Source organism: Magallana gigas, chromosome 3, assembly GCF_963853765.1.
Source record: "Magallana gigas chromosome 3, xbMagGiga1.1, whole genome shotgun sequence".
Taxonomy (NCBI): domain Eukaryota; kingdom Metazoa; phylum Mollusca; class Bivalvia; order Ostreida; family Ostreidae; genus Magallana; species Magallana gigas.
Window position 1 is genome coordinate 11502150 of NC_088855.1, and position 20634 is coordinate 11522783.

Here is a 20634-nt window from a genome sequence, read left to right on the forward strand (position 1 = left end):
ATCAAAATATTTTACTGTGATGTTATTTTTTAATTTCGTGCATAAAATTTATTTAAATTTTTTGGAAAAATGAAGAAAATATTTATTTATCGAGTTTAAAGGCTTTTATGTATAGAAAATGATACCATGATTTTTCGAAATGTCATTACCGAAAAACACTGTCATACCGAAACACTAATATGTGTTTCGGGAATGACTATTGCGGTAATGACAGAATTATGTTTTTTCATTTATATATTGGGGAAATTCATCATGTAATGGCGGGTATTACGGTTTATAGCAAACAGTAATGCACAATTCATGCATTAAAGGTTGATTGAAATAAATATACGTGCACAGTTTGTTTTATTTGACATTCGGTAATGACGTGGAATTTATGTACGGTCAATATTTATTAACATTTATCGAATATATTTTTTTTACCTCAGCAGCATCAGCATCATCTTCTCTTGCTACAGTGTTTCTAGTTTATTACGTCATACTAATTGATCTCCACGTCACAATGTAGTGTACTCTTCTGTACCATTTTTAAGCGGGTTTTCCAACGGAAAAATCCGGTTATTAAAATGGCGGGCGGGCGGGCGGGCGGCTGCCAAAAGGGTACCCTCATTGTACGGATAACTCCTCCTACAGTTTTCAAGATAGGAAATTGTTCTTTTGCAGATCAATTGTAAATATATCAGAGGTGTGCATAATGCTAGGATTTTGATTTCCAATGATTTATCGAAAAATTACCAGCTTTTGAACTTAGTCATTTTTTGGCAAAATATTGCATATAGGGAACCCTCATTGTACAGATAACTCCTCCTACAGTTTTCAAGATAGGAAGTTGTTCTTTTGCAGATCAATTGTACATATATCAGAGGTGTGCATATTGCTAGGATTTTGATTTCTGATAATTTATCGAAAAAATACCAGCTTTTGAACTTAGTCATTTTTTGGAAAAATATTGCATATAGGGTACCCTCATTGTACGGATAACTCCTCCTACAGTTCTCAAGATAAGTGTGCATATTGCTAGGATTTTGATTTCCGATAATTTATGAAAAAAATACTAGCTTTTGAACGTACTCATTTTTTGGCAAAATGTTGCATATACATGTAGGGTACTCCATTTCACTGGATTAGGGTTGACATGGATTATGGATACAGTTTACATAAAAGAAAACCCGGTTTGCTGTCACATTGACAGCTTTTCACTTGTTTTCAATAAGTTTCGGCAATGATAAAAACATCTGGGATAGTGTATTTTTTTAATTTTTCAAAACAAACTTATTAAATAAATTCATTCCATCAATTTTAAACAATTCTTTTACGCATTATCAAAAGACTCTCTCAAGCATTTTAGGTACATTTTGTTAGAAAATTGAAATTTCATGCATTCAAAAGAGCGTACTAGAAAAGAGGGACAGACAGAAAACATCGAGGTCGGGTACAAACGGGTCCAAAAATTAAAAGAAGTACGCTTTTGTGTTTCATATAATTTTAACATGTCATAGAAAAAAACAAATCAAAATAAGCAGGTTAAACTTTATCTCAAATAAAGTGTTCTGATGCATGTCTTGGCTTTACCAAGCATAGGGACAACATTTGTCGGTCAAGTTGAAGAATCACCCAAGAATTGCTAGAGTGTATATTACCGCTCAAGCCATCTTTCTGAAAGTTGACTTATTCGACGCTCATGTTTTATCAAGTTATTTAATTGAAAAGACATAACAAGAGAATCGGTAAAAAATGTGTAAAAAAGGAATTTATATTAAAAAGTTAATTGATTAAATTTGGCATTTATCATTAACAAAGTAACCAAATTTATGTGCAAAATGTCCACAAAATTTTATCAATCTAAATGTGCATTTTTTCTGCTTTTTTAGAAAATATTCCATTTTGGTCATCGTGCAATATTAAAAACAATATATAATGACAGTATTCCGCTTTGTTAAAAATACAGGTATCAATTTTCAATTTGATTTTAAATTAAAAAAAAAACAACAAAATATTGATAATCTCATAGGAATAACACTAGTCACCCTTTTAGGATATTTTAAAGGTTTTTTTCTAATGCTAAATTGTACATGTATCAGACGTTCTTAATAACATATGAAATTGTCAGGTAATTTAGCTAGGTGCTAAATCGACTTTGTATATATGAGGGGAAAAAATTCGTCTTAAAAAAACCTTTAAAAACAAAAAAGCTGACCTATACCAGTTTTTGTGTGAAGCATTTCTAGTAAAAGAGGAATCTATTTTTTTCATATTTTGCCTTACAACCCCTAAAGCCCCATGGGCGAAGCCTAATATTCCAAAACGAGGAGGTCATGAATGTAATATTCATAGCCATAGGATTACGTCTATGTGTCTTTATAGTGAACATGTTCTTATCTTTATAATGTTTTTCTCTGCTCCCATAAAGACGTTTATTTCAGAAAAGCTAAAAGCATTCCATAGGGTCTAAAACATTTTGCGTAAATTCTGAAAATCATGACCTATAAGTCAGGTTTTAGGTTTTTGTGAGGTCCATTTTGATTATATCATGAAATAGAAACTAGGGTAACGGTTAGAGGAGCATGGGATTGTCGTTTTGATTTTACAAAAAAACTTAAAATGCCAAAATGAGACTAACATGTTGATCAACGGACTTTGGTACTCGGGAAACTGTAATATTTTTGACGACTTTTGACTTTGTATTCATTTTTTATATAAAGTGAGATATTTGCATGTTTCATTTTTATCCTCAATTCAAAGACATTGCTCCAGGATCATGAAACAGTCAAATACTTGTTTCATGATCCTGAAATACAGTTTCATGATCCTGATGAATACAGTCAAAAAATTGTACACTTTCGAAATATCTCTTAATAAAAACCTGATAAAATTGATATGTTATTACTGAAATTTTGACTTCAGTTTGAAATTGCTTCATAATTCTGAGGCCTGATGTTGCCTATTTCTACATTTCCACCTTAGGTTCTTTTAATAGGCGTAATTATAACATTGTTCTAACCTCTTTAAATGATGCTGATATATGCTTATTTAAAATAATCGTGAAGATGATATAAACCTATTAATAAAAAATCTGGAAGGCAGCTTTAAAATCAGTATTACTGAAAGTAAAAACAACAGAGATTAACAAAATCGCCTTAATCCACCAAACGTTTTAACTATTTTTCAATATCACTTCTCCTAGTTCAAATAGTCGCTGATGCAGTTGAACCATGGTCATTATTCATGTGGTTTGTGTTAAGCATATTGAGACTACCAGTATACTTATCTTCATCTTTAATATCACTACTTTCAATTGTAATTTGAGCTATTGCAAGTAGATGGTCACACTTCATGCTGTTTGATTTAGCTTGATCGTACTTGATATCATCAATGTACATGGCATTATCTTCAATATCTCTTCTCTCAGTAAGATGGTCAGTATCCCTACTACTGGGGTTAACTTTGTCGTACTCATGTTCGATAATTTCAATGTACGTAGCATCAATTTCTTCCTGCATGGCATTTTTATTGGATTGATGCTGTAGTTTAATACAATCGTAAGCATTAGATTCTTTTAAGCTAGAGTAGATATGGGTTGTGCTCTCCTTGATTTCCCCTTGGGTTAGAATCCATAATCTAAGTACGAAATAAAGTTAAAGCTTACATGTAAATCAACATTTTTTCTCTTTCTGTCTCTCTCTGTCTATTTTTCTCTAACATACCTTTGGTTTGTCTGTCGTTTTTTAACAATGCATACCCCGATGATAGTCAAAACGACTTGTAGAATACTGATACCAGTAACCAAGTAAACTAAAATTTGAAAGATAATGATAGTCAATTAAATATTAAACAAATTAACACTGTTATCAGGCCAACTCAATAAAAAAAACTGAATTATACATATATCTCTTTAAGCTAAAATATTGGTTTTTGATTGACTGCATGGCAAAGTTCGAAAAAAAAATCAAAATATGATATTGCGCTAGATTTATCTTTTGTAAGCATGTATAATAATATACAGTCAAGATTGATTAACATGAAAACAATTGATAAATCTGTATGATTAATACCTATGGGAATTGTTATGATTTCCTTATTCTCGGATTTGGTTGGTACCAATATTGTATACATTTTCTCTGCTGGGTTAGTTGTTACTATCGAAGCTACCAGTTTATTTGTTGATGCTCGAGCTGGAATGCATTTGTTAAAACAAAAGTAATAAATATATACAAACAGTCAATCAATCTTAAGTGCATTAGCTACATTTAAATTACAACAAAATTAGCTTTTCTAGACCTGTAAGACGTATAATATATTCATTAAACTTATGTGTGTGACTTTAAAATGTTATGGATATACACTTTTTAAAATATTTTTATAAATATAAAAAAATTGGGCATTGATTTATAATCATATATACCTGTGGAAGTTATAACATGTATGTTTCCCTCATTTTTGGATTTGGTTGATAAGAAATTTGTAAGAATTTTCTTTGTTGTGTTCGTTGTCACTTGTGACGCTTCCAGTTGATATGTTGTAAATCGAGCTGTAAATTATAGTAATTAATAAAAAAAATATTAAAGAGTTTGCTGTAAGAAAAAAGTGGAATTCGATAAGTAACAGCTTACATATGCCAACTGCTTACAGCTATCTGTCATTTTTTAAATAGGCCCAGCACCCATGCAAATGCCAAAGTGGCTATTCACTGAACATCAATAAATTGGTTGACTTGAATTTTCCACCAAAATTAAAATTCATGTTTTCTCATTTAAAAAACCCCCACAAAATTAAGCACTTCAATTTATTTTATATTTTTAAGGCTATGTTTCCAAAATAAGAAGACATTATTGATAACACTACAACAACAATAAATGTGTTTGTTTTTGACGGTGTGCATGGGAAAATGGAATATTATTTCTTGTTTTAAAAGAGCCCTGTTTTATTTACAACATTTGTAAAATAAATGGATAGAACAATTAATACGTGTAATTTATGAAATATTTTATTCATTGTATTATACAACAATGAATACTATCCAGAAGAGGCGTTCATAAGCTCAAAACTACTCGCTATGAATAATTTATTTTCCGAATTCAATGAAATAAGATAAACGACATTCTGATCGAGTTATAGTGTATACAGAAATAATCCATTTTTTAACAAAGGTACCGAAAGGTAGCAGGGTCGATCAGAATTACTTGGATAGAAAAATGATGTCCAATATCGTGGTTTACTTCCCTTGTCTCATGGCGCGTGTAAGACCAAGTCTTCTAGTTAAATGTAGCCTGTAGCGTTATTAAAACAAGTAGGTCGACCCTTTGATATTAAATTCAATATAATATTATACATGTACATGTAATTAGGTTATATTCTCTTAATCTATATTTTACAGTGTATTTCACGTTGACGTACATAGTCAAGCTCTGCTTTACTTTAAATATTTTAATATATATTTTTTTTCTTGTAAATATGCAAATAAACCCAGCAATTGTTGCATTATTTGAGGAAAAATACCCTAAACCATTCCCATTTTGAATAGCATAGTTTGACTTCCTTTTTTTCAGAGTTCTGTTTATTTCGATACTTTAAAAAGATATAAAGCCTGAACTTTTTCAAAGGCAAGTTTCCTGCTGAAAATCAAATGTTTTTAGATAACTATTTAGGGCAAATACTTGTTATAATGTATTGCAATTTGGCGACCTATTGAATACTTTGCTACAAAACTATCTTTTACCAAATTATGATAATGTAACTTTGGGAATTATTTTTCAACAGTATTCAGATAGTTTTTATTTACAAAACTTGCATATATATTCGTATAAAAACAACTTGAATCACGTGTGGCAATTAGTTGATGACAATATTACATTAGGTTTTGTGTTCAGATCAATAAATTATTCAAGAATCTTTCTTACTTATTCGACACTTTTTCTAACCAGTTTTAATAAACATGTAATAATGATTAAAATCAACGACTAATTGAAGATGGCCATGCACTTGGATTTTGAACTGCTGATGATGTAGTTTATATTTATTCTATCATAACTGAATACATCTTTATTCCCTTTTGCGTTTTTGCATGTTGAAAACTGAACATGTACACGCTGAACTCTATTTAATAGAAACTTCTGTTTCTATATGATGATTTGAAAGTCTGTGCAATCTATATCTAAAATATGAATTACCGAGGAGGTTGAAGTAATACATAGGCTGCCAATTATTTGCAAAAAGCAGAATCAGTAAACTTGTTTTTTTTTTTTGGGGGGGGGGGGGGGAGGCGGGGTGGGGGTGAGGTGTTGTATTGCTTATTTGCTATAATTCATATGAATTATAAGTAGTTGTAATATGTGTACATAATTATAAACATACCCATACACTCTATCTTAGCAAAAGCAAACGTCACTACTAGTATTAACGTTATACAATATTCTTCATAAAATATTATATACAAATGCACATTCATAGAAGGAGAGACCATATAATGAATATATCAAAAAGTTATGTAAATAATGATAATAATGGTAATACATTAACTGGATGTACGAATAGTCTAACATTCCAGTTTTTACCAGCCTCACGCAGATACATTGCGAGATGACACAATTGTTTGCGAATATGAGTGGCAAGGAATTGAACTAACTTAAACATTGAAGGACGAATCCAGTGATATTTTTAAAATACAATACACGTATACATTTATATAAAGGACAGAACAGTATAAAATGAAATTCATTCTCGACATCACCTAAATTAACAATATTTGCAGATGCGCATCGATCTGACAGTTCCATTATAACGGCCTTGTTCTACCAAAAGTATCTGCGATAACAGTCTATATTTTGTTAAAATGACATATTTTTATTATTTATATTTTTAAAAGGAATATTTTTACGCAAATAAAATTGTAAGGAAAAAGTGTCAGGCAGATACTTGTACAATACACATTTAGAGGATGACTCGAAAAATGCGTCTCTTTCCTGTATAAAAAAACCAGACACCCTCTGCTTTACAATTTTTAAGAAAACATTAGTGTTAGCCACATTCTGAAAGCCATACTTCATGCATACCCAGTGATACTAATAATTCTCTGACATTAAAACACCATGTATTTGGTATCAATTGTGAAACCAATTCTTCATAAACATTGCCTAATATACACTTTCCTGTTTTCATCAATTTCAACCAATACTCAATCCGCAATTTACGCATAATAATCATAGGTAGACGACCTAACTCTCAATAAACCATGAAATTTGACGTACATTTTTTAATTTTGACAATTCTTTTACAAACGTTTGTGCGAAATAGTTCTAATTTATCACCAGAATAAAAAAAACCATATCTCGGAGCCATAGTTTAAAACGCTTGATACAGAGGAAAGCTTTATTTAGTCCCAAAATTTAAATAAGTTTCATTACACACTTTCTGAATGCCAAACATACATTTCCTACTCTGCATCGCAATTATTTTCTGTGTAACATTAAAATTCCCATTAAAATTAAGGTTGATACCTAAATAAATGAAACAATTAACAACCTAAACATGTTCTTGGTCATAAGTCCAGCCATCAATTTTACACATCATCCCCGCATGTCGAAAAAACTATTTTTGTTTTATCAGTGTTCACATCAATATTCCAATCATTACTAAATTGATACAATTGATTTAACATACTCTGTAGACTCATTCGTGAGTTAGATATAACACAGTGTCATCAGCATACATTAAAAGAAAAGGCGAAAGGCCCCTTAAATCAACAGGTTCACAGCAACTTCGTATAACTTCCATTTCAAAATCATTAATATATAGTGGAAAAAAGAAAAGGCGACAATGCATCTCCGTGAACAAGTCCAGTTGAAGATAAAAAATAATTTGTCAGTTCAGACTTATATCTGACTAAATTTTGGAAAGGTTATCATATTCATAACAAAGTTTTATTATTTTTTCTTTAATGAAGTTAAACTTTCACGAAAGAAAACTACGATAAAGATGTATGTATATTTATTGAAAAAAAGAAAGAAATATATCGTTTTGATAATAGCAAAAAAAAGAATCAAATATTATTTTCATATATCAATCTAAAACAAAACTGATAACTTAAAGTTAGCTTTAAAAGTAAAATTCTAAGCCAATATGTGTAAACAATTCCATGTTTGAACTTGTATTCTGTTTTTTGGCAGGAAAAAAATACTTTCAACAACATGTCATATTTATTCTTAAGATATATTGAACTTAATAAAACATGGCACAATTTTTCAAATTTACCCAAAGATGAATATATGTTTGGATTGTAAATTTAAAATGTATTTATAATCATGTTAATTTTATTTGCATTAATGTTTATGGAGACATATTCCAATTTTAACAACAACTACCAAATAAGTGTTTCTCATGCTAACATATAATGAAATTAGAATGTTTTTTCGAGGGTTTTTGTGCAAATGAAAGAATATTTTCATATTAAAAATTAAGATATTATAGAAAATGAACCAAAAACTTATGAATTGCAGCATCAGTTATATTTAAACTTTTAGGACTGTTGGTATTAACCTATATTTTTGTGAAATTAAACAATATAAAGTCAAATATGGATTGATAGAATAAAGGACATACGTTGAAGTATTATTATTAATTTTATTATAAATACCTGTAGGAATGGTAGTTTTCCTATCAGTCCTGGATTTTATCGTCAACATTATTCCAAGCATTTTGCTTTTGTCATTTCTCACTAGCGACTTTTGCAGTTTATTTGTTGACGACAGAGCTGGAATTTATTTAATGATAAATTTAAAAAAACCCAACTTGCTGTCAGAATATGGATTTCAAGAAGTTAGTGAAGGTATGCAACTTTCGACGAATGCCATTTTTCAAAAATTTAATTTAATTTTAAATAATTCAAACTATTCTGTTATATTAAGAGAATGTGTCCTTATGTATGCAAGTGTATTAATGTATATAAAACACTTTCAGGATTTGTTAAAAGACAATCATAACACAATTTATTTTTGATGTTATTTGTTTAAAAATCTGGATATTTTTGTTGCTAAGTATGTAAAATTTATTGTTACACTGTGACACAATGAAGGACACATTTGTATTATTATCAAATACCTGGGGTGACTATAATGTTTCTCTCTACCACGGATTTTGTCAATGGTACCATTGTTAGCATTTTTCTTGTGTTATTTTTCACTAGCGACGTTTCTTCTCTATTTGTTGACGTACGAGCTAGAAATAAATAAAATAAACCAAAAATATGAGTTTTTGTTAAAAACGATATATCTAAAAGTCACTTGATTGTCGTTATCTCATTAAGACTCTATTTCCGTGAATCAAAATGCCATAAACAATCTTATACCTGTTGGAATTGAAATGTTTCCCTCTACCACGGATTTTGTCAATGGTACCATTGTTAGCATTTTTCTTGTGTTATTTTTCACTAGTGATGTTTCTTCTCTATTTGTTGACGTACGAGCTAGAAATCAATAAAATAAACAAAAAATATGAGTATTTGTTAAAAACGATATATCTATAAGTCACTTGATTGTCGTTATCTCATTAAGACTCTATTTCCGTGAATCAAAATGTCATAAAGAATCTTATACCTGTTGGAATTGAAATGTTTCCCTCTACCACGGATTTTGTCAATGGTACCATTGTTAGCATTTTTCTTGTGTTACTTTTCACTAGAGAAGTTTCTTCTCTATCTGTTGATGTCAGAGCTAAAAATAAATGAAATAAACGAAAAATATGAGGGTTTTTTTTTAAAAACGATGTATCTAAAAGTCACTTGATTGTCGTCGTTATCTCCATAATTCCGACTCTATTCCTGTGAATCAAAATGTCATAAACAATCTTATACCTGTTGGAATTGAAATGTTTCCCTCTGTCACGGATTTTGTCGATGAAAATATTGTGAGCATTTTTCTTGTGTTACTTTTCACTATCGACGTTTCTCCTCTAATTGTTGACGTTCGAGCTAAAAAATATTGTTAAACGGAAAATGTGAGTTTTTGCCATTAACGATATTTTTAAAAGTCATTTGATTGTCGTTATCTCCATATTTCCGACTCTATTCCATTGAATCTATATTTCATAAACAATCTTATGATACTCAAAAATAAAGTGCTATCAAGCATGCTAACAACATTACGTAAATTCAGTTCTTTCAAAATTTACCTTGATCATAATTTTAACAATTCCTTTGAAATAAGTGAACAGTTAATGAAAAGCGACGAGAGCTTTTATATTAAGAAGATTTGCTTTACGATGACATTTAATAGTCTATCGTATGGAAAAAAAATTATTAACATTGATAAAACATTTGACGAAAACTTTACTGATTCAAAAAGGAATCACTCTATCGTTTTAATGAGTTCTGCAATAACGTATTTATGCCATGTTGTGAAAAAAAATTAAAATAAAATTTAGAAGTTCCAATTTTTTATGTGGGAATTTTCAACTGAAATCTTTTAAAAAAAAGGACAATTTTAATGTTTCAATTTTCGACTTTAATCTCGAAAAGCCAATTTTAATCTTAAAATATCCAAATTTAAAGCTGGCTTTTCTTTTTCAGAATTATAGTTTTAATTTCAAACTTTGATTATGTAAAGGCAAATACTGATCTGGGATATTTTAACTTTTAATTTATCGTTATGTAAAGACTTAACTTGAAAATTCCAACTTTAAAATTGAAGTTTGAAATATTTAAAACCAAAATTGAATTTTTAAGGTTTTGTTTGGACCTTTAAAGTTAAAAGTTGAATGAAATCGAAAGATCCAGATGATATATTAAAATAAACAAAAAAAAATCTTAGGGTAGAAAATGGGGCAATATGAAAATGTCATGTAATGATTCATATAGCAGATGAAGTTAAATGTGGCTAAGAAAACATTTCATATTAGAAAATAACCTTAAACGTCCAAAAATAATGGTACCCATGTGAATATCTAAAACTTAAAATAGTTTTAGATGCTTGATATATTACCATTCCTTGTTGAATTTTACTAAACATAAACTGAAATGGTAAATTTCTTCTTACCTAAATATTCAATTTGAAATATAAATAAAACATGCACGCAAAGGTGTTGAACCCCATTTTTTTTGCAGTGGGTGCTTCATCATCTGTTATTCACAATTTTATTTCTTAGGTCTTGTTGTAAACATCACTATAACTCGAGCTTAGGATTTCATTTGTGTATTTGAGGTCCATAAAGAAGTTTTACTCATCGCGGGTGTTTTAGTATATTTACTGTAAAACATTATCAAGACAATGCTCTGATGCATTCATAAATCATGTTAGATGTTTTAGATAATCATCATAGCCAAATTATGAGATAAAATATATTAATAAAACATACATACAGCTTGTTCTGATGATATTTTCTGTTTTTGATGTCGGTATCTCAGGATCTGTTGTACCCATAATCTTTGGTCCAGTCGTACCGGTGATTTTGGCTGAGGATTTCGTTTGTAGTTTTGAGGTCCATAAAGAAGTTGTACTCACCGCGGGTGTTCTTGGTATATATACTATAAAATATTATCAAGAAAATGCTCTGATTTATGCATAAATCATGTAAAGTGTCTCCAGAAGACTGAATCTCAAAATCATTCTTACATCAATTCTGTTTAACATGTACCTGTCCATGTCAAATGAAATCCCTTGCTGTTGTGCAAGTTATCAGACTCAAAGGTAATGGTTATGACGCTTCCACGAACTGTCAGACTGAGAGGTTTATATTTATCGCATCTATGCATGGCCTTAAAGCAACACGGTTCTGTTTCATATATCTGAAGATACGCAAAGCAATTATAGGGGCTTAAAAATAAGCATGTTTTTGTTAATTTTTCAAAGGTCTTTAACTTTTCAATTCCGATCGTTTGATTATTTTTAAACAAGAAATTCACTTCAACATTAGCTTTCAAACAAATTCATCTTTATAATAAAACATATATTTGGTATGTACAGGCATTTTTAAATTGAGTGCTGACCTGTAAATAATCCTGACAATGTGGAGTGTACCGGTACTTTATGATGTCGAAGTCTTGAAAGTTAAATGAGACAGTGGCATTAAGATTTCCTGTTTTTAGTGTCCATGTGTAGGCAACATTGTTTGGATAATTTCCAGGATAACCTGGAGAGGTTATGATGCCGGTAGAACCATTCCTTGAGGCGTCAATGTCTGTTTGGTTGGTATGTTGTTTTCCCGCTGCTCATAAAAGAAATTTAATCGCATAAACCAGTTTCAGAATTACGTTTAACAAAATGAATAACGACACTTACCAACCACAGCAGTCATAAAGGAAAAGTAAACAAGAACATCCATGACATGTTAGAAGTCTAGGGAGAATGAAAGAAAATTAATAAATTTGTTTTTGATAATAATTCGTATCTATATTAAGAGTGTTCATGTATTTCCGCTTTACAAAGCTGTATCATTACAATCATTACACAATATATTTGTTTTGTGAGCTGTTCTTTGTGATGCGAGTGAAAATGCACACACATATGAATCAAAATAACTGGCATCTTCCGGAGAAATCAATAGCGAGGAATGACCAAAATCTAATTTTAAATACACAAAAATAAAGTAGGAAATCTTTTATTTTAAAAAACTATTTTTAATATACATGTTTAAAATAATGAATAAAAATCAGTTTTCTTTGAAACAAGAGGCCAATTGGCCTTAACGGTCACCTGAGTAGCATATATCCCATACACAAACCTGTCATGGAGTCTCATATATGTATCTAATTAATTAGGTTTCATACTGGAGTAGAAAAATTATAAAATTTTTATGACCACATTTCAAAAAGAACTGTGAAACCTATAATTTTGGTGAAAAACTAAAAGATCTGGTCTACAAAATCATGAATTCAGTTTTCCTTTCAGGTGTGTGGGAGGAAAGAAGATAATTTTTAACGTTATATGCATTATAACCTCTATACATCCATTTTGGCCCTGCCCTAGTCAAAAAACCATCCTTGAGGGGACATGAAGTAGAGTACTTCCTGGTAAACATAATTATTAGTCAGTTTTTTATACAGATGTGTGAGAATTGAGAAGAAAAATTTTAAACGTTATATGCATTAACACTATATTGCCATATTGCGCCCCCCCCCTTTCATGTCCTGAACCCCTGACCCAGAGGCCATGAATTTCACAATTTAGGTAAAGGAGATTGTGGATATCATAGCCATGTATTCAGTTTTTTGCCCACATGTGTGGGAGTAGAGAAGAGCATTTTTTGAGATTTTAAACATTTTTACTATATGGCCATTTTGCCCCCACCCTAGAGCCTGACCACCTAACAAAGGGGTCATGAATTTCACAATTTTAGTAGAGGCCCTCATGGACATCATAACCATATATTCAGTTTTTTGCTCACCTGTGTGGGAGTAGAGAAGATTTTTTAAGATTTAAAACATTTATACTATATGGCCATATTGGCCCACCCTAGTGCCTGAACACCTAAAAAAGGGGTCATGAATTTCACAATTTAGGTTGAACGCTTCATGGACATTATTATCATGCATTTTGCGGCTATGTTAAGGCTGTCCGAAGATAAATATATATCGAAAACGATACTATTTTAATTATCGAAAATACTTAAACCTAGCGAGTTTCTTTAAACTTTTATTACATGAATATTAACAGTGACACCCAACACTATATCTCATGTATTTTTGTGACGTCATATATTTTTCTTAAGCACGTGACGGCTGTTCTCTAACACGGTAAATAATCTATAAAAATCGCATCGGCACAAGTGAATAATGACATTAAATCAAAAATATTTTTATGAAAAATCCTTCGATAAGTAATGTATTTTGCAGTTCTTGCTGGGGGTTTATATAAATATTTCGTTTATTTGAAATATTGTCAAAACATTACGCACCGCCATCGAAATTAGGCACATCTTACCTTTTAAGCTCGATTTACACAAAATCGGGTCAATTGGTAGGTTTCCCCCAGCAATATTCACATTGGTACTTATTTTCTCTCCCGATTTCACGTAAAATATACTAAGATTGTTTTTATCTTTCACTTGTGCCAAGCCGTTTTTATATGCATATACATATCGCCATTCATTAGATTACGCGTAGCAGGGGGAGTCTCAAAACTTTTAGTTTATGAATAGTTATTTACCTATTACGAAGCTTTAAAACTGTTGATTTTTTATACTCCATATTGGTGATATTGAATGTAGTATTACTACATGTAGTATTTACAACAGTGTCTAGTATGTAAAGGAATAAAGCGGTTTTATTATGCACAATGAATATCACTTATTACGTTACGATACATTCCCTAAGAACAATCGAAAGGAATGCAGATCGTAACGTCAAAGTTAACTATGACGTCATATCTTATAAAGTTCAGACAAGTGACTTTCTACGTATCGCTGTGAAATTAAGGAAGTATGGGACTCACGATTTTGAATCTACCGCGCAACTCTGAATGACATAAACCAATTCGCGGTCGTTAAATCTGTTTGTTCAATTCTAAGGTATTAAACAATAAAATTTATAGTGGAAAGGGTTTTATGGGGTTTTTTAAATAATAAAGCGTGGATATAAATGATAATAAGAGTTAATTTAACCCAAAATATTTTTTACGACATAAATATCGGTTCAGTTTTTGGCAATGCGGAGGAAACGTGGATTTGATTTTGAACGCTGAGAAGACCAATCGCCACAGAAAGGTTGCTAAAGTTCAGAAAAAGGATGGTCTAGTGCGAACGTGGACGCTCTCTTGGGCAGACCAGTCACATATTCTGATATTAAAGCTGATAAATTCTCATCAGAGATGAAGGAAGATGACTCGACGCCAGCAAAAGCGATCTGTCCAGGTTTGACTTACATTCATTGAGTTAGACTATGGAAACCCATGACGTCAGGAGATGTATTTTAAAATAGAAAGACATGATTGAACACTTTATGTAATGATATACACTATGGTATATACATTAACTCATAATTTACATATTGACAGCAAAATAAATTTCAAATAGGTGTAAAATAGATGTCAAGTACAATGTCAACATCAGATGGTGTCTTTTTTTCCCGTTAAAACACTTTTACAGTGTCTGGAGTTTTTGTGTGACTTTCAGTCTTTCACAATAATGCTCCCTCAAAAATTACTTTTCACAGCCCCATGCCCTTCTCCATGTTGAAATATTTGCATTTATCTGATTGGAGAACATCTAATTTAAAAGTAAAGATTTCATAAGTCATTGTCTTATATTAACTATTCCTCTCTTAGTAAATATTATTATGTTTGTTAAATCTGAGTTAACCTTAGAGTCTGTTTATGCCTTTATAATATCAAGTACATATGCATATATTTTTTTTACTGATCAACTTTGCAACAAACTGGTGTTCCATTTAAAATTCTCTCATGGTGCAAAAATTCCTGATTATGTAACTTAATATTACAGATGTTGACCATGAAGAAGTTGTCCAAATGTCTGATTGTGGTTGGAGACAGTGGAGGAGTTTGGTGGAATTAGGGATTTAAGCAGATACGCATTTAAGAGAGCTCGATGGTCGAGGCCATTTTTAGACTGTATTGATCTCCTAATGAAGAAGAGCTATATATAGAAATATGCTGGTTGGCAGAATAGATAGAGAGAGTGAAGTCATGGCGGTTTATCAGGTATTTGATAAATTACTAGTACATAAACTACTGGGTAATTTCGTTTGGTACAGTGTATCACTGTGATTGGTTTAATTTTCATGGATTTCAAGGATATACTCATATCAACAAATTGAAGCCCCCATACAGTAAGGTAAAAGTTAATGTATTATTCCATAAATATTTTGACTGAATCCTTAGTCCTAGAGATTATCACTGTGTAATATATTTTTTGTCATTCATTTTATTCTTTTTAATACTCTAAGCATGAGTGTGCCAATTGAAAGTCTTTCATTCATTTAAAAAGTTTGTTTATTATATCAGTAAATTCTAAATTATATAATTTTTGAATGCCATGGAAATCAAACTGCATGTAGTTGAATAAACCCTGAATTGTCCGAGGCCTAGTCTTTGTGAACCATAATTGTACATCCTAAGAAATCCTTGTGTTTGAATGTCACAACAGTTTTTAGATATTTCTCTATGCATAAGTATTTAAGTTGATGCTATTTCCCATCTTTCAGGTCATTCATCTGTGATCGGGACATTTTCTGGAAAAATAGAAAACTTTTCAACAAGATCGAAATCCTGTCGCACATGTACTTTGTAGTTCTATGAAGGCCATGGAGAGTGACATGATAGAAGAGATGGTCAAGGATGGGAACGATGGGTCTATTTGTATAAAGACAATAGTTGGTGATGAAGATAGCACAATGATTTCCAAACTTCGGACAAACATTGACACAAATATTGGTAAAACATTGGATGCTTATCATGTGAAGGAAATCTTAAGGAACCATCTATATTGTGAAAAAAAAACACACAACTTTAACTTTCCAAGTCATACAGTATCTCAAAAGATGTTTATACTACATCTTTGCCCAAATAAAAGCAGATGTTGCAAGGATAAGCCAAGGATGTGCTCTTGTCTGCTTCAATATTTATGTTAGATATATAATGAAATTGTTGATAGCGTTCGTTCTGGAGCGGTAATTGTCAGCTTCATTAGTTATGCTAGATTGGTAATACATGTAACAATGTTAAAAGGACTTTTGATTTGGGTGCATTATTTGTATAAGTTTGTTGATCTATTACATAGAACATATACGTGAGGAGTTAATTATGTCCAGTATAAACTTGATTAGTATTTAAAAAAATTCATACCATAATATATGGTTGTAACAGTAATGGATGTTGTTCTGCCAAAATAGCTTAAAATTATATTCGGCATTTGTACTGTGCATTTTGTTCATGATGTAATGCTAATTTCAATCTTTTTTTATGTTTCAGAGTTGAAAAAAATAATTATAAGATACATGTAGCAAATCATAAATTAAATATTTATTTGTATATACCTACTAGAATTATTTTTTTCCTACCTGGTATATTGTTATAAGGTGCAAATGGTTTAAAAATTTGTATTTTAGCAGAGGAATTTCAAGTTCAGCAGAGGAAATTTGGGATTTAAATGAATAAATTTTTACTTTTTTGGTGAATTTTATAAAGTACAAGCATTGTAGTAAAGATATTATTAATTGACTCAATGTTTATTGAACAAAAAGTTGGTATTGATTATTTTATCTACACTAGAATAGTAATCAAGTGAAAATGGCGTGAAATTGTAAAAACAGACCAGAGTAAATTCAGATTGCAATATCTTTTTATCTAAGTCATTGACATATGAGTTTCTCCTTTTCCAGTGAAAGCATAACATTTGCATATTTCGTTTAAGTTCAAAAATAAAACTTCCAATTATATCAAAACAGTTTTTTTTTTTACCATTTTGCATTGAAGGTCAACACAAAAAGCAACAAATTTGAACCATGCAGAGGAAATTCGGTCGCACATTGTATGATACTGAGGAGGCTTTCAGAATTTTTTTTTTTAATAAATTGTTCTTCTGTCAATGTATTATAAATAGCATATAAGAAAAATGAAATAAAATTACTATAAACGATGTAGCATTGCTTCATTTCTGTTTTAAGTGGTGTATTTTGATGAACGGAAGTATTTCCAACAAGGGTATGTTTGGATACCGTTACCATGGAAACAAACATATTAACCTATCAAAAAATTGTTATATTTTGTTAGAAAAAATGCAATGCTATTTGTTGAACCAATTTAAAAAAATTTTTAATTACTTTGGTGTCAGTCCCATACTCCCTTAATCGGGCAGCCTTAACATAGCCGCGTTAGTTTTTAACAAATACATATGATAGTAGAGAAGAGATTTTCTAAGCTTTAATACATTTTTACTAATTAGCCATATTAGCCCCACCCTAGATCATGAACCCCTGACCCAGGGGTCATGAATTTCACAATTTAGGTAGAGGGTTCATGGACATCATAATCATGCATTTAGTTTTTAAGAAATATATATTAGAGTAGAGAAGAATGGCCATATTGGCCCCACCCTAGAGCCAGAACCCCTGCCCCAGGGGCCATAAATTTCACAATTTTGGTAGAGGGCTTCATGGACATCATAACCATGCAACCAGTTTTTTCCTAACATGCGTGGGAGTAGAGAAGAAGATGTTTGCAAATTTGGCCCTTTTTTGCATATTTGGCCCGTCCGTGGCACCCCAGGGGTGGCAAAGCCATGGCTTTCACAATTTAGATTCTTCTTCTTAACCAGTTGAATATAAAGAAGAAAAGTCATATAAATTGTATGTTTGAACTAAGAAAGTGACAGTGTCTCTATCATACTAATTCAATCTAGTTCAAACAAAAATATTTACGCTGACTTTTAACAAATTCATTAGCAAAGGATTTAAATAATACGAAAAGAAAGTGGTGAAGCGCTGTTTGATTTTTCAAAAATTATCTAATTATGTTGTGGAGAAAATTAGAGTAGAAAATAGAATACAAAAGCAAGTTCTTATTACCGCAGCATAGAATTAAGAATATGAAGTGTATATGAAAATAATATTTCGTGATATGCACTGTCGATTTATGTCACAACACAATGAAGCGGTACTTTTTAGTTCAGAATAGCACTTTGTATAGTAGGCTTTTTGATATCATCGACAGTTGTTGTTTAATAAAAATGGAAGTCATAAAAATTCTTACCTTCTCATTGGAAATCTAAAACATTTTGTAAAAAACCATTCTGATTGCACACACAAGTACTCTGAAGTTGCCATTAAACAGATGTTGAGTTTCTGAAAGACAACATCTATGTAGGTTTTAGAAATCAACTCTTTCAACAATCTGTAGGAATTCCCATGGGTACCAGTTGTGCCCCATTGTAAGCAGATATTTTTTGTATTCTTATAAAGCAGAATTTATTGAAAAACTTGTACGTGAAAAAAATAATTCACTCACTGTGGCCTTCAACTCAACATTCAGGTATATTGACGATGTATTATCAATTAACAATTGTTATTTCCATACTTACGTCTACTCGATATATCCCAGTGAACTTAAAATAAAAGATACCACAGAGCCTGCGTCATCTCTTTCATATTTGGATATTTTACTGGACATGGACATTGATGGTAATCTACATGTAACAACAAAACTTTATGATAAACGCGATTACTTCAATTTTCTATAGTCAACTTTCCTTATTTATGTAACAATATACCTTCATCACCTGCATATGGTGTTTTTATCTCGCAGTTAATTCCATAAGCAAGGGCATGCTCTTCGTATGAACACTTTCTAAAACGAAGCAAGCTGCTGACAAACAAGTTGAAAACAGGATCTATCAACAGTCTAGCTTGAAGTTATCAATTACAATCTTCCACTGGGTCGCACGCTGACTGACGTTTTTCATACTAATTGTTAGGCCAAAAACAATTACCTTAATTGTCTACAGATAAAGAGCACACGGCGGATGTGACAGGTCAGCAGAGGATGCTCACTCCTCCTAGGCACCTGATCCTACCTCTATCTATTTTGAGGTCCGTGTTGCTCTGCGTTGAAATTGTATTTCGTTTTATGGATTTTTGAGATAGGTTCACGGTTTGTTATTGTCATTTTTTTCATTAATAACAAACATTGCTTCAATCATTAACAGTTATATTTTTTTATCATAAAATATTGAAGGTCTCACATCCAGTGCATGGTGAACTAATCTAGTCTCTTATTTAGATTTTCATAATACAGAAATAAATGCTAAGCGGGTCTTGAGTGAATGAGATATTGTTTTTTAAAAGAATAAATACATATAATCAGTACATGTGTATACGTTTAAACGGTAAAATTTATTAAATTAAAGACATCAATTAATCGTTTAAGATTATGTTTACATTATTTTACAGATATTGAAGTTAAAAATGTTTTTAAAAGGCAATATAGCAATATTATAAACAAATATCAATATTGATTTCCTTGTTTTGTGTATTTGATGAAAACGTGCTTTCTTCAAGGAAGATTCAAATTTAAACAGATGAAATTGGAACTGAAACCTTTTATCGTTTATTTTTAAATAAAGTTTTAGGTCACAAGCAAGAAAAATGGTCCATTGACCTTGGTATTAGAGAATGAAATGTTGTTCTTCAATAATAAGACTTATATGCAAAAGTAATAGCTTTTTTGTTCTAATACAAGAATATATGCCACAGGTGCTTGAGGACAGGATCGAACCCACCCCCCTTCCACCCCCCCACCCCCCAGTATATAGACCCCCGGGACTTTAGTTATCTATTTTATTAAATTATCCTTTTAGGACATATTTCTTGTATTATATGTACAGCGGGTCTGATTTTTTAAAATATTTGTTTTATGTAAAGTTGGGCAATAGATGAATAAATTAGATTAGAAATATGTCATATAAAAGAATAATTTAATAAAAAAGAAAAAAAAAGAAAATTAAAGTCCCGGGGTCTATATACTTTGGGGGGGGGGAAGGGATAAAAGAGGGGGTCGATCCTGTCCTCAAGCACCTGTGATATACGCGTCCCATTGGTTAATATATTCCTTAATATAAATTCATTGATACGTGTTTTTATATGTTGTGGATTATAAAACCGGTTTGAAGGAAACAAATGATGAATAACACCATTTAAAT

The 20634-nt window shown here is 31.0% G+C and overlaps 1 protein-coding gene and 1 long non-coding RNA gene across 4 annotated transcripts in view; one reads left to right on the forward strand and one right to left on the reverse strand.

The window, feature by feature from the left end:
- Nucleotides 1-1243: 1243 nt before the first annotated feature.
- LOC105325461 (uncharacterized) overlaps nucleotides 1244-20634 on the reverse strand; it is a 34015-nt gene continuing 14624 nt past the window's right edge. Inside the window, exons 1-13 of one of the 3 annotated variants that reach the window (XM_034443502.2) lie at nucleotides 12267-12458; nucleotides 11975-12192; nucleotides 11623-11773; nucleotides 11348-11512; nucleotides 9845-9961; nucleotides 9588-9704; nucleotides 9341-9457; nucleotides 9094-9210; nucleotides 8630-8746; nucleotides 4403-4528; nucleotides 4053-4172; nucleotides 3705-3792; nucleotides 1244-3618 (exon numbers count right to left, since the gene is read on the reverse strand). In XM_034443502.2, coding sequence (XP_034299393.2) covers nucleotides 3186-3618; nucleotides 3705-3792; nucleotides 4053-4172; nucleotides 4403-4528; nucleotides 8630-8746; nucleotides 9094-9210; nucleotides 9341-9457; nucleotides 9588-9704; nucleotides 9845-9961; nucleotides 11348-11512; nucleotides 11623-11773; nucleotides 11975-12192; nucleotides 12267-12309 — 1929 coding nt within the window. In that variant the 5' untranslated portion in view covers nucleotides 12310-12458 and the 3' untranslated portion in view covers nucleotides 1244-3185. Of the gene's footprint in view, nucleotides 3619-3704; nucleotides 3793-4052; nucleotides 4173-4402; nucleotides 4529-8629; nucleotides 8747-9093; nucleotides 9211-9340; nucleotides 9458-9587; nucleotides 9705-9844; nucleotides 9962-11347; nucleotides 11513-11622; nucleotides 11774-11974; nucleotides 12193-12266; nucleotides 12460-20634 lie in introns of those variants that run through there. The other 2 variants (XM_034443503.2, XM_066078494.1) reach the window with 2 other exon arrangements.
- LOC109618392 (uncharacterized) lies at nucleotides 14602-17579 on the forward strand. Its single transcript, XR_002199298.3, has 3 exons — nucleotides 14602-14835; nucleotides 15424-15641; nucleotides 16145-17579. It is a non-coding gene; the product is annotated as an uncharacterized lncRNA (long non-coding RNA).